At 41.3% G+C, this 14,536-nt stretch overlaps 1 protein-coding gene across 22 annotated transcripts in view; it reads left to right on the forward strand.

Annotated features, from left to right (window-relative positions):
- The first annotated feature begins 571 nt into the window (after positions 1 to 571).
- SECISBP2 (SECIS binding protein 2) overlaps positions 572 to 14,536 on the forward strand; it is a 39,598-nt gene continuing 25,633 nt past the window's right edge. For 4 of the 22 annotated variants that reach the window (XR_009541656.1, XM_060155515.1, XM_060155517.1 and 1 more), the window contains exons 1-8: positions 658 to 708; positions 1,712 to 1,860; positions 3,598 to 3,645; positions 7,003 to 7,252; positions 7,499 to 7,622; positions 8,900 to 9,129; positions 12,466 to 12,547; positions 14,130 to 14,335. Coding sequence is in view for 21 of the 22 variants with exons in the window: in XM_060155515.1 (XP_060011498.1) it covers positions 673 to 708; positions 1,712 to 1,860; positions 3,598 to 3,645; positions 7,003 to 7,252; positions 7,499 to 7,622; positions 8,900 to 9,129; positions 12,466 to 12,547; positions 14,130 to 14,335 (1,125 nt within the window). In the remaining variant the exon portion in view is untranslated. The other 18 variants (XM_060155518.1, XM_060155522.1, XM_060155519.1 and 15 more) reach the window with 14 other exon arrangements.

The following is a 14,536-nucleotide window of genomic DNA, read 5'->3' on the forward strand; positions in this document are numbered from 1 at the left end:
ACTCTTCACCAAGTAAGCAAGAATTCTTGACTCTGCACCGTCCCTCCCTCCCCACTTCCTCACTCCTTGTCTCCCACTTCCCATCCTACCTAAAGTCTCCTGCCCTGGAGACTGCTTACTTCCACCCTACTTTTCCATCTCTACCTTTCCCAGCACATTCCCTAGTGGTCAATAGCTGTCTGTTGAACTGAGCAGTTTTGAAATTCTTTTCCGCGGTTACTTCCAAACTGCTTTAGGTTCCTGGAAATTTAAGACGCCAAATCTTGTTGGCTTTCTCCCTTCGTAGGAGTACAGGGTATGCGGTTCCCTTAAGTCCCCAGCCTCCCCGCTCCAGGTGCCCGCCACCCTGTGCACCGTCCCCTCGTCCAGGCCTGGCCGACCGGGGGTTGTCCGCTGTCTTTGCGGAGACAGTTTCTTGTAACTCCACACTCGACACGCGCTGGGCTTTGGCGGCCCAGAGGGTCACCCCACGGGGAACCTCGCGCAGGCCCAAAACTGTCACCGCGCACACTTCCGGCCGGAAGCAGGGCGGGGCCGGGGCGCGTTTTTGTGACGCAGTTCCTGGCGTTCGCTCCAAAGGTGGAAAAGCGGGGAGGAGGAGCGTCGCGCTTCCGTTCCGCCTGCCGTCGGGCTACTGGCCTACCTGGCCAGGCCTCTTCCTAGCCACCCGCCATGGCGTCGGAGGGACCGCGGGAGCCCGCGGGAGAGGTGAGGATGGCGGCCCTGGGCGCCCCAAAATGATGGTCTTGCGCGGACGGGGTAGGAGCTGGGTTAGCGTGGCCCGGAGGCTTGTTGGGGACAGGCCCGGGGGCGTCGGGGTGGGCGGCCGCGGTCCCCAGCCCCCGGGCGCGCCCACACGGCCCGCCGTTAAACGCGGTGAGAAAGGACGCTGTCGACGGGAAACCGCCTCTCGTCCCGAGGCTGCGGAGGGGTTGCGCTACCGTGCCGGCTCACCGCACTGCTGATTGGGAGCCGAGTGTTTAAAGCAGCTTGTTAGTAACGTTTTCTGAAGCGGAAGTCTGCTCGACGTGCTCAGAGTACCTCTAGAAGGAGCCCTGGTAATCGCATAAATTGGCTTTCACACAAATTAAAAACCATGATTATAAGTTGTTAGTGGAAGTAAATCTCTCAATACAGATGTAAAAACTGAAAGAATAAAAGCCCAACAGATTTTTTTGTATTCGTATTCCAAGGGCTCATGGCGATAGAAAGATTTTCTAGCAACGCTTACTTTTGCGTTTCAACAAAACAACTTTTAGTGCTTCGCTGAGTGAAAAGCAACAGTTTTAAGTTCTTTGGGAAATCTAATAGAAATAAACTTCCGCAGTGTGTTTTGAGCGCTACAGTTAAGTTTGACAGTTTGATTGTCCCTAACTCAGCTGAGAGAGGTAAACTACCATATTCTACGTTAAAGCTAAGGAAACGTTGTCACTTGTGGTTCTAACTATACAGTCTGGGTTGACTTTTACTCTCACTTTAATTGGTTGTCCTTATTCTTCATTTTTAATACTTGGTAGACTGTTTTTTTCTAGTGAAAAAGTGCGGAGAAATTGTTAGCAAACAAATTCTTGTCCTTGCTAGGCAGAAGTATTTGGACAACAACATTAGCATTTCTGGGGCTTCGAGAAGGGAGGGACTCTCCCTTTTTTTATTTTTTTTCCCCCACTTGGTTGATCTCAGAAGGTAGCCAAAACCCCCTTTTTTTCCTCAGGGCATCAAGTTGTCAGCAGATGTCAAACCATTTGTCCCTAAATTTGCTGGGCTCAGTGTGGCATGGTCAGAGCCTTCAGAAGCACGCGTTTTTCCCAGCTGTGCAGCCACGACATACTATCCATGTGTCCAGGAACTAGCAGTGCCTGAGTATGTATCCTTCTGAATGTCTTGCCTTACCTGGGGACTTTTTTGCTTGACTTTAATGGTGATTAAACTTGAAATATGCAGCAGCTAACACATTAACGTTTTCAGAGCAACTGGAGAAGATGCTCCTCAGCCAAGAAGCGTCTGATCCAGTAGCACAACTTAACTGTGTCCCACACCAAAAACTGAAGCTCCAGCTCTCCTTTTCTTTCTCCATATTCATTTGATTATTGTTGGCACAGAAAGTGGAGACTGCATTGCATTTATTAGTGGGAAATGCAGTTCATTTGTGCATACAGTTTGTAAGTGTATCATGTATCTAATGGGAGATGAAATGGCAGGAATGAGTGGGCGAGAGGAAATTGGGCAAAGACACGCCCAAATAAATAAACATGAGGAATGAGTGGGTTTTGCTTTTATCTGTTTTGCTTTATACATGTTCTATGGAGATGGATTCTACAAATTTTGGTTATAAATTCTAGATTTGACTTGAAAGAAGGCTTATATTGTCCTTTAAATGTTCTTTTTCCTTCTCAGGATTTATTCTCTAGGTATTTACAAAATGGTTTCCATTTATTAGCTGAATTTAGAAAAATAAATGTTAAACCTTGCACATAATTGTGTGGATTACTTGTAGGTTTATTTTTAAGGCATGAATCACCTTTATGCTTATGTAAAAATCCTTGTCTTTATGTTCCTTTGTTGGGTCAGACTTGTTTCCTTTTTTTCCCCATACCTACATGGTGTAATTGAAAATAGTTTATACTTCATACAAATTCTAGAACTGTATTCACGAGAATGAAAGTTGGAATGAATAAGAAAATTATTGGGTTGTCTGGTGTATTTAGGAAATAAGGAAAGTTATATTTTTTGACAAAAGTTGAAGTCCTGCCTGAATGTGCTGAAGGTCTTTGGTAGGAATACCAAGTTTTCCATTGTAATTTCATCCTTTGTAAAAGGGAGGTTGGCATGGGTCTCTTTTGAGTCATTTCCTACCTTGAGTGGCTCACATAATAAAATACAAGATGTATCACTCTCAGTGACAAGAACTCCTAAGTCATCTGCTGGGTGAAATTCTAGTGACCCAGTATAAAGGTGGAAAATAGTTGTATAGCTAAAGCAGCATTCTGGTAGTAACATGAATTGAGACTAATCAGAGGCTCAAGGATGCTAAATGCTGAATTTTAAAATTATGTTTCTTAACCCCTTATCCCTTTATAGCTTTGATTTTTTTTTTAATTGTTTATAACCACTGAAAAGGTTGACTGACAGTATTCCTGCCTGGCAAGAAAACAATTAAAGACAAAGGAGGCATGAAACCAAAGGGCAAGTTTAGAAAGAATGAGTGCCTTTAAAGTGGAGATGAAATGGTGAGACTTTACACAGTAGAGAAGTGATTATCTAGTCAGTTCTAATATAAGTTAAGACTTGCATTGCTATAGTCAGATTTTGTTTAAATGGAGATCTCTTGCTGCCTTGAAAAAAGGAGTAGAATTTTCTGTAACAAACATATGTCCTCTTTCCTACTTATTCCAGTATAGCAACCTAATTCTGTATGTCCTTAAAGGAGTGACCTTTAACAGAATATCCATCTCTAGTACCTCTAGCAGTGCTTGCCAGGGGACTTCATTTATTCATTTGGAGTTCATTAGTGAAAGCCTATTACATGGAAAAGCACTAGTTCCTAAGCGGGGAAAGACTGTCTCATGAGCTATGCTCCTGTTTTTGTCTTATATATAGATTTGAACTGGTGGAGATGGAAGAACACAAACTACCAATCTCCTCCAGGTTTGTTATAGACAAGACAAATATCAATAGAAGTATTCTGGTATATAGAATTGGCCATGTTTGGGAAGTAGTGAGTATTTACTGGTGTAATGAACAAATAGAGGTTATGCAAACAAAGTAAGTTCTCTGTTCCCAGTCATCATCCCTGGACGATGGCTTTGTTGATTGTCATAGTACCTGCTTTGTGACAAATCCTGTGTAACACATGCATGAGGACATGTGTGTTTTGTTTGGGAATTACTGAATATGTTCATTTTTTTCATGCTTGCCACAATCCATGAGGTTGGCAGGGAGGTGTAGTGTTATTTTACACAGGAGAAACTGAGACTAGAAATGCTTGTCCAAAGTTCCTCAGAGACGTAGCACCAGGACCAGAATTAGCATTCAGTTCTTCTGACCTGAGTTCACTGTATTCCCCAAAGCTGCTATTGCTGTCGGTAAAGTTGAGCTTTTTCAGTATCTTGTAGTATACTGTAAAAATCACAGTGCCAATGGATGCTTTTAAGTTAAACCTCTCATCTTTGAGAATTAGCAGTTCTCCACAGAGTGTGGCTCACGTCAGGTGGGTGGGTGGAGGAGTGACTGGATTCCTGACAGGTTCTGGCCTGGTTAGAGGGGACCAGATGCAAGATATGTTTGGGAGACAGTAGAGGAGTACGGCCCCATTGTTAGGGGGAAGCCACTAGTCAATTGGCCTACATGGTACAGCTGAAAAGTTAGGTTTGTTGGGTAGGAAATAGAGAGCTCTTGGGGGTGTTTTGGTTGGGGTCATGACAGTCACTCCTGGTTTCTGGCTCAACTTAAGGGAAAGGGACTTGAAGGTTTTGATTGGGTTCTAGGCACTGGAAATAGAGAAGAAAATACCTGGAGACCTGCTGTAAGAGAAAAGGGTTCAGTGGTTGTCCATATGGGTTTTGGTGGAAAAGACGCTATAGCAGTTTCCAGTTGAATACATGGAAAGATTTGGGATTATTCGTGAGAGCATAAGTTGGCAGTGGGGCTGGTTTGGGGACCAGTTGTTATGTTTTGGAGCTATATGTGCCAGATGGGGGAAAAGTGAACTATTAAGTGGAAATGACCTGTAAGTTGGAGATAGAGGCCTGGAGGTGGTGAAAGTGTTGGAATTGAAGTATGTAAGTGAAGTCCTGAGCAGAACGAGGAGAAATTCTGACTCAGAGTGAGTCTGCCAGATGAGATAGGGAGAGTGTAGGGGAGGCCACGCCATGGAGGAACCTTTGGAAAATGGGTGAGAGCAAGGAGAGGGCAGAGGCTGCCAAGTGCAGGCTAGTGGAGCTTTTCAAGTGATGTGATAGAAGTAGACACCATGCAATAGAGGCTACTGAGCTTGGCAGGAAGGAGGGTCCTGGGAGACTTGGTGGTTGTCGGTAGTGATGGGGTAAGGGGAAGTGGGGCTGAGAGATTAGCAGGGGAGGTTAGGGGCTGCTAATAGCAAAAGGAGGGGGGCAGATGAGACGGTGGGGCATAGAGGAAGTGTGTTACTATGGTTAAGGGCCATCTGAGTGATTCGTGGCAACTGGAACTTCAGAGGCAAGCCATTTGAAGCCCCAACCGCAGATGCTGTGGGTTATCTCTTTGAAGTTTTGTGTTGTATGTTGCTCTCTGCCTGTAACTATATTTACCTGGGATGGAAAGAAAAAATATCAACTTTCCAGAGGAATAAGGATCAGTGAGGGGATAGAAACCCAAGTGACTTGTCCAAAGGGGGAAACCAGATTGTGACCCAAACCGAGGTCTCCTGATTCACAGGAGAAAAATTTTCTGGGTGACAACAGCCTTCAAAACCACTACTGGATCCTGCCTCCTCCCACCTCCCTTTCCTTCTTTACCTGAATTTCATTGGTTTGTTCATTTATCCATGTTTTGGACTTGGGCTAGTCATTTTAACTTTTTTTTTTTTTTTTGCTATCAGCCCATCTTCTTTGCCTATCTTCTTTTGTGGAGAACAGGTTCTTCACCTTCATCTGCCCTCCATTAGATTTTCTGAGCATCAAACAAAATAAAACAGAGATTCACATCTAGGGTTAGCATCTGGGGAGCAGGATGAAGCTTTGAATCTTTCTCTTCTCAGCGAAGAGCAGCACTAGGCCAGGTGTTCTGTGGGGCAGAAAATGGTCAGTAAAAGGGTTCGTTGGGGTTTTAATCTGTAATATTTCCTTACTAGAATCAATTGCTTACAAGAAAAAGATCTTATAAGATTTAAACTTGTTATAAAATGTCATGAATTAATAGACGGTGATTCCAGGCAGTTCAGTGCTGCATGGAAGCGAAAGCAGTGAACATTCTCATCAGTGTGTTAACAGGTCTAGCCTGTAGACAGTGACTCCTTTCCTTCCTCAGTGCAGACTCTTACTTGCAGCAGAGTAGAAACACGACTTCTAGTAAGTGGTGCCTACGCCCATATCTCCTGACAGTTGAACAGTTGGAAGATCATATGGGATGTCTCATCATTAGCTTTGGCTCTTCCTGCCTTTCAGTGGACCAGTACACTTTGGGATTTCATTGATTTGCTACAAGATAATTTGGAGCTCTGGAAAGTCACAGAAACATCTGCTGGTGCTTATTTGTAGGAATGAGAAGATAGTGATTTGTATTTAACTCAGCTGCTTAGCATTTTGTCATTGTATCAACTTTCATTGCAAAATGGTTGAAACCTCTGGCCGTATACCAAATTTGCTAAAAAAAAATCAATGTTAAATTATATTTCAGTTTAGCCTAGCAGCTTGAGAAAGTTGAGGCAGTAGCAGTGTTCACAGATGGTTCCATCTTGTTAGCAGCGTGTGTAGTTCCTGGACCGCCTTGTGCGTAGTGTCCCCATTGCAACTCCAGCCCCAAGAGTCAGTAGAGCACAGGATGTGGCAGTGGGCTTGGAGCAGGGAAGGGGCTGGGCAGGCTGTCTGCGGGCACCTGGGGCCTCAGGAGGCAGGCCCTGCAGGTTGTCGGGGTAGAGGTTGGATGGGCAGTAAAAAACTCCCTCTACTGAGAGAATGGTCTGGATAGCTCTTTTGGCCAGGGTTGCTGAGAGAGGCTTTTCCAAATATTTGACAGCATGAGAGTGGAAAGCTGCTGGAGCCTCCTTGGGCTTTTCTAATGTTCCTTATAATAGGGTCCTTTCATGGAGGTTCCAGATAAGTAATGAAAAAAACAGAACTAGGTCAGCATCTTTCTTTGCAGGTTAAGAAAAAGTGCTCAGAGGTTTTATTTGGTTTTTAATTTGAGGTATTGCTAGAATAAATGACCTCAAAAATAGTAAAAAGTTTAAATTTGTTTATTACAAAATATTAAGCTCCTTGGTTTGTGGTATTAAATCTGCAACTAAAATTTACCCATTTTATTTAGACAGAAACTCTATGCCGAAGATATGGCTTTTGGAGCTTCAACTTTTCCACCTCAGTATTTATCTCCTGAGATCCCTCTTCATCCATATGCCTATTCTCCTTACACCCTGGAGTCGTCACAAAATGTTTGCCCAGTGCCTGGCTCCCAGTATGATTACAACCAACCCGGTTGTTTCGGAGGTTTTCAAACCGTGAAGCCACGAAACGAGCACGTGTGCCCTCTCCCGCAAGACACAAAAGCTCTGTTTAAGGTATGTAAATGTTTTGGTTTTGTTGATCACTTTAGCATTTAAAACATAAATAACTGGTAAGTTCTTGCGTGTTATTTAAGATATTTAAATTTTGAGATATTTAAAATTTGATACGGTCTAACCTTTCTAAAAAATGGTTGAGTTGTACTTATGAATTTGCAGATTTGAGCCTTTTTTATAGTGAATTTATGTTACTTTTTAATATGTTACTTTTCAACTATGTTTACTTTTTATTGTTTCCTGCAGAAGAAAACCTGTGATGAGCAGAAGTTTGACACTAAGAAGACTGATGGACCTATATCATCTGATCTAAAATCAGTTAAAAGTTCACCTCGTATGTCCATTCATGCTGAGAATAGTTTGAAATCAGGTAAAAATAACATGCTCTGTATGTTATGTCTTCCTACCTTGTCTACCCCCAGAAATGTCTCTGTTCTTTGAACTATTTTTGTGGGCTTACACATCATGAAAAACTGAGGCCATCAGGTTTCCTGTGGGATCCTGGGGGCCTTTCCTCCCGGGGAGGGAACTTGTTTGTGTGGGCTCTATGACGTGTCCTTAACATGTTATTACCTTGTTTTGTGCAAGAACTTCTGTTAAGTCACATAGCAAGTAGGTGATAATCACCCGCCTCAAAACAGTTGTTAAATAAAAGTGAATTACAGTCACATCCCTTGTACTATATTTGATCATGTTCATCCCTGAAATAGCTTCTCTGGTATTCTGTTGGGACACTTTTTAATACGTGGGAGAGTTGACTGTGGTTTAAATCCCATCCTAAACAATACTAAACCTGGGGCAGGACAGTCATTCAGAGGACATGTCTGCTCTGGTCTTGAAAACTGCTGTTCCAGTCTCTGGCTGAAAGTTAGTGATTATACATGACGTCTTGTTTTTTTCATGTAAATTACTTACTATTGCACGTTGATCACAGCCATCATCTGTTTATATAATAACTTAAAACCTTTGTAATAGCGTACTTACTGGGAATGGTCTGTCATTTTATTTACATGTGTAATTTATTGTTACTTGATATGTAACTTTTTCTCTTGGTGTTGACTTCACTCATAAACCATCTGGTACATGGTAATATGAAAGAAAATTTGAACAGTTAACTGTAATAACTCTAGCCTTACAATTAAATAATTTAAAAAATGCTGGGGCTTTATGGCATTGTAACCTGTAGCATCATTCATTTGCATTTGAAGGAGAAAGATGGGAAAGAGCTTATAAGTTTCGTTTTACTTGTTTCTCTGCAGTTTCTTTCAGCAAACTAAAACATGGAAATTTTATGATTTAAAGAAAATTTGTAAGAGTCCCCTTAATCTCACAAATCTCTAAAGTGTGTATTAAGAATAATTGAAATGCCCAGCTGCACAGTCAGGTTAAGGTAGCTATTTCATCCACTTTAGAGTTACTCCTAAAATTTGCAGTGTGTTTTCGTTTTTCTGCTTGGTGGCCCCCATGGTCATTTATGTTTTCCACTGTTACAGAGAAGGTTAACAACACTACAAAAAAATTAGGCTGTTTGGACAATAACGTGTTGCATCAATAGCAATAGACTTTCTACTCTGCAATTTAAGTGTGAGTACAGGTCATTAGACAACATCTAAATTTTTACCCCTACTTTTAATTCTGTAAATACAGATGGTTATTATAAACGAACAGACAGGAAATCCAGAATCATTGAAAAAAGTGGATCTGCCTCCAAACCTGAGTTTGAATTTACCAGGTTGGATTTTCCTGAACTGCAGGGTCGAGAGAACAGTGAGATACCAGAGATACAAAAGCAGCTCAAGTGGGGGCCTTTACGCTCTGCCTCTACTGACGTTTCTCTTCTAAGAGAAGTGGGGAAACCAGCTGCAGTGTTAGCAGAGGTGAGTGCAGCCTCCTGCTCTTTTTGTTCCCTTCTTTCTTCCTTTCTCCTCAGTGATGGGTAGTGATGCAAGGACATCACTTCAAATACTACACTTCACATCTTGGTGTGGGAGGGGCCTCTCAGTTCGCTTAGGTGACTTTCTCTGTTGTTTGAACTGTTTATAGTCAGCTGTAACACCTGGTGTGGCTATTCTTTCCAGAGAATCACTTAGCAAGTGTCTTCATATCTGGTGGCTAGAAAGCATTGCAGTGTCTCAGGAGGAGAGGATTGTAGCACGGGTTCCTGCTTCCACAGCACATTGTGAAAATGTTGTTTCTACCATTGCATTCTGGTAGCACTTTTTCCAATACAGGGAAAGAGATTTTTTTAAATCAAATAGTAATGTTAAAACTGTGTAGTGTAACTTCTGATTTTTCCAGGCTTTTTATCTGCACCTCAGTCTTGTCAATGATACGGAAAATGTCATTGCAATAAGTGCACTCAGTGCCTAATAATTTTAAATTGCACTGTATTCACCATTTGATCTCAAAGTTTTACTCCATCAAATTGACGCATTTTTCCTCTCAAACAGATTGATTTTGAGACTTCCAGGAAAAAACCTTATTGGGTTAGTAGTCCCTAAAATGGCTTGTGACAAATTGGGGCCCATCCCAGTATGGAGGTAAGGAGAAAGAAGAAACAATGAAGAAAACAGAGCTCACCAGTTCATTTACCTCTTGAATGGAGAAAGGATTTCCATTTCCTGTCCTAGCACTTCTCTTGGGTGCCTGGATACTAAATCCTCTGAAGACTTGATGGTAGTGGCTTATAATGTGCAGAAAATAAATCATTCCCCACATGTTGACCCTTAGACTATTATACCTTGGTGTTATAATGTGCAGAAAATAAATCATTCCCCACATGTTGACCCTTAGACTATCATACCTTGGTGTTTTCCTTTTACACAGTGGTGATAAGTAAGGCCGATTGACTGATACAGAAGAATCACAGTTTCATTAGGCAGCTTTGTGACTGCTTTCTGGGCCCTGGCTGGGTGTATGGAATAGCTGAGTAGTCGAGGGGCTCCATGCTTTCATCATGGGTGGTCAGTGGATAATTCTAAACCCGTGAGCACTGTACAAAAGTAGGACAGAGTACAGCGGGTCCAGGGTGAGTGGAAGCATGACTGACACTTTATGTCATGCTCACTTGTTACATATGAGTACTGCATATGTGGACAAGAAGTAAGACATATCATGCTATGTGGGGAGATGTACATACTCATTGCTTTATATATTCACACTCTTGAATTATGTGTGGAGTATTTTTTTGTTTTTTTCCCATTTTCCCTCTAAAAGAAACCTTTTTTTTCCTGATGGTATTAGTAACATCTTTCAACATGAGGAAAATATTCAGGAAAAAAAAAATTGTCTGAAGCTGTACAACCAAGAGAAAACCATGTTTGACACTTATTCTTTTTTTAATGGTACATTGTGGGAATTGAGGGGCATTCCTTTCAATTTAGGATACACATGTATGATACAAGCTTGTGTTTGAATTTTTCAAAACTTGTGGTAGTTTTTCCATGTCATAAAATATTTTTTGAAAATATAACTGTTGCATTGAATCTTTGGTATTGATATATATAATTTACTTAACCATTCTAGAATAGGTAAGCCATTTCTAGTGTTTCATTGGCTTTGGTGAGCATAAAAGTTACGTTTACTCAAAGAACAGGCTGTGTTTTAATCATTTATGTTATTTTATTTTCTCCTTTGATGAATTTATTTTTTTTTAGTTAACATAATTGCCTTTACATACTGTGTCTATCTGGAGCCCCATAGAGAACACAGCAGCCTATAGGATGGGGCCGGAAGAGAATTTGTTTCTCAGTGTGCAGTCACTTCCACAGAGCTATGCTGATGCCACATCACCTCCTCCAGGACTAGCCCAGTGTTTTGGAAGCTGAGAAAGGTGCTAATAGAAGGGAGAATGGCATCTTTCTCTTTGCCAGACTCCCAACCTCCCCATGCCTTTGGAGTTTCCAGAAATGTTTCATTAAAAATAAAAATTCACTTCCCCAGTCACCCTTGTTTTGCATCCATTTAGTAGTAGCGAAATGAAATTATCGAGATTCTGTTCAGAGGTTGGGCCTCAGTCCTGCAGTGGATTGAAGCAGACAGCTTCGCACTCCTGGGATGGGGTGGGTGCTCTAGGCGGCACCTCCTGCAAGATTGGTATGGTGTGCATCTGTCAGGCAGTAATTTGGAATTTGCAGGTTAGCAAGTGACACCTGCCTGCCCAGAGAGCCCTGCCTGATGTCTGTAGGGAAGTGGTGGGTCCTCTGGGGAGGCCCTGGGGCAGGAAGGCCCAGGGTGAAGTAGGTATTTCCAGGCCCTTAGTGAGCTCTACCACGGGGCCAGGAATCAGCGGATGCCACATGGAGGATTTTGCTTTATTTCTATTTGTATTGAAAATGGGGGCTTTCTGTCCTAGTTAAGGAACATGTTCTTTCCATTGTTCTGAAACAGCTCTTGGAGGTTAACAGGCTTCTACTATCCAAGCAGAGAAGTGGCACAAGGCATATTCAGCAATCAGCTATTTTGGCCACTGAACAATTCTTTTTTTTTTTTTTTTTTTTTTTAACTAGGCTTAGATGTAATGGAATGGTAAAATGGATAAGTTTATGAAACATATGAACTCCAGAATTTATTTTAAATCCATTCAGTGTGAATTTATCATTTTCCTTTCACCTTGGCTGCTGGTCATTTTGAGGTCTCTCTTAATGTACTCACTTGTCCCCAAGTGTCGTTTGGTGCCTCTTCCATGCGTGTGGCAGCTTTCTGTCTGTGAAAGGGAGTATGTATTAGAAGGCCTGTATTTGTTTTTGTGGGTATGTTCAGGGATTTTTTGAGCCTTGGTGTGGGGGTGTGGTGAACGACAGCTTTTGCATTCACAGTGGGCACTTCGGCTCTAAGAATCGTGTAGGTACATCTGTGCTGATTTGGAAATTGTTGGTTGTATGTTGGTTTTTTTCCCCTAAGTTACATGATACTGCGTGTGGTGTGATCCCATTATGGAGATCCATTTAAAATAATATACAAATGTTTATGTCCTAAGCAAAGAAATAGAAGGATGCTAGCTAAGCTGTAGACGGTGGATGGTTTTTCCCCTAGGGAATGAGATTTGGCAGAAGAAAGTAATTTAATTTTTCACATAATGTACTTACGTGTTTGGAATTTTTAATTAGCGTATGTTTTGCAGGTTTTAAGAATGGCGAAGGAAACTATATATTTCAAAAATAATGATTACTTTTATTCTGAAATAGTAAGAAAAGAACTGGTTTGTTTTTTAGGGTGAAACAGCGGTGAAGAATAATAATCGGACCGGATCTGTAACTGATAATGCTGCTACCAGTCCCTCTTCATGTACAAGAGGTAAGAGTGGGCTACCAAATATTATTTTAAAATATAAAAATTGTCTATTGTTGTCTGTTTTCTTAGTTCATTTTCAGTCTAGTGCAACTGAAATGTTTTTGTTTTAAAGCCTTCTTTAAGGCAGCTGATGGGTTGATAAACTGGCATCATTGTTAGAAGACTGAAGTAAGCAAACGAGATCCCACATCCATGCACAAGGAGTGTAAACTACGTACAAGTAAAGCATTCTAAATGAAATGTTTGTTCGGTTAAGTGAGACATTTTATGAACTCAGAAATGATTACTTTCTTAAGCATTACCTATATCAGTGGTTCTCATAGTTTTTGGTCTCAGGACCTCCTTAATACCCTTTAAAAGAACCCCAAAGAATTTCTGTTTATTTGGATAACTGTCAATATTTGTAATATCTGAAATTAAAACTGAGAAATACAAAATACTTAATAATTCACTTTAAAAGTAACAATAAACCCATTACAGGTTAACATAGCACATTTTAATTAAAAAAAATAACTATTTTCCAAAGTTAAAAAACTAGTCAGGAGAGGAGAGCAGCCTTTACGTTTTAGCAGCTCTTTAATGTCTGGCTCAGGAGATCTGCTTCGGCATTCACCTGTTTCACTGTCCTCTGTCGTACAGCCTCTGGAAAACCCCACTGTACTATGCTCATGGGAGAGTGAGAGTGGGGAAGGCAGATGGCACATTCCTGTTACCAGGAAAACAATTTTGACTGTGGACCCCTGAAAGGGTCCTAGGAGTCTCAGAACTTTGAGAACTGCTGGTCTGTCCTGACCTGGCCCAGAAGTGAGATATTCAGAGAGAGTTCAGTAGATTCTGCTTTTGAAGTTTTTGTGAGTAGCTTGTCCTAACAGAAGACCTTTTCACAAAATTATTCTAGATTTATTCACAGGTGTGTTTTCAATTGCGTTAGCATGTTTGGTACGTACGTGGTTCAATAAAAGACCTTCACTTTAGCAACTGCTGTGAAGATGCATAGCTGTGTGGTGACAAGAACAGCCTGTCTCCCCACTGTGGGGTAGCCACAGGCTGCTGACATGACCTGCCCGTGTCCTGAAGGATGTCCTTTTGTTTTGTCTGTATATAGAGTTTCATGGGCACCTACGGAGTAGTGTTGCCATACTTATGCCTATGTTCTAGAAAGAAATAAATTACCAGTTATTGCGATAACTGAAGTTTAGTGATCTTTGATTTCTGATGTTAAAGGTACACATCAAGGTTAGTAGGGCCACAGTTTGCTCTTTAGCTCATTATATCTGTGTGTTTGCCACGTGGATGTATTTGTGGATTATTGTTTTTTAATGGAAACTTTTTTGTTTACCACCTGCACCTCTAAGTTAAAAGAACAGTTTCTAGGAAAGTCAGTTCCCCTTACAAGTTAATTCAGCATGCATGTTCCAAGAAGAAAAACAAATTTAGTGGATACTGTAGTTTCCAAGAGAATGTTCTTGACAACACCTTAATTTAACTATGCTCTTGAGTACTTCATGTAATGCATGCTTGGAATTTCTAAGGAATTTCTTTTTACTGTTGGGATTGTTCAACAATTTTGGTTATCTTTGAGCAGAATTATCTTGGACACCAATGGGTTATGTTGTTCGGCAGACATTATCTACAGAACTGTCACCAGCCCCTAAAAATGTTACTTCCATGATAAACCTAAAGATGGTTGCTTCATCAGCAGATCCTAAAAATGGTAGTATGTCATCTTCTGAAGTTTTATCTTCGGAGCCTTCGTACAAAGAGAAACATGTTGTCCATCCTACTAAAAAGGTACGTGTCACAGTTTGATTATGTTGCTCTTCTGTACCACTGGATTGTCTTTTTTTCTCAAATCCTAACTGAAAGTGTTTCATTTGGTACTGTAGGCACTAATCTGAGTTGGTTGTATTCAGTACTTGAATTGAATACAGTCTAGGGACACAAGTGGTAGCTTTTATACACAAGTAAGGACGTGCATGTTAGACCTATGGT

The sequence above is a fragment of the Lagenorhynchus albirostris genome, chromosome 7 (genome assembly GCF_949774975.1).
Source record: "Lagenorhynchus albirostris chromosome 7, mLagAlb1.1, whole genome shotgun sequence".
NCBI lineage: Eukaryota > Metazoa > Chordata > Mammalia > Artiodactyla > Delphinidae > Lagenorhynchus > Lagenorhynchus albirostris.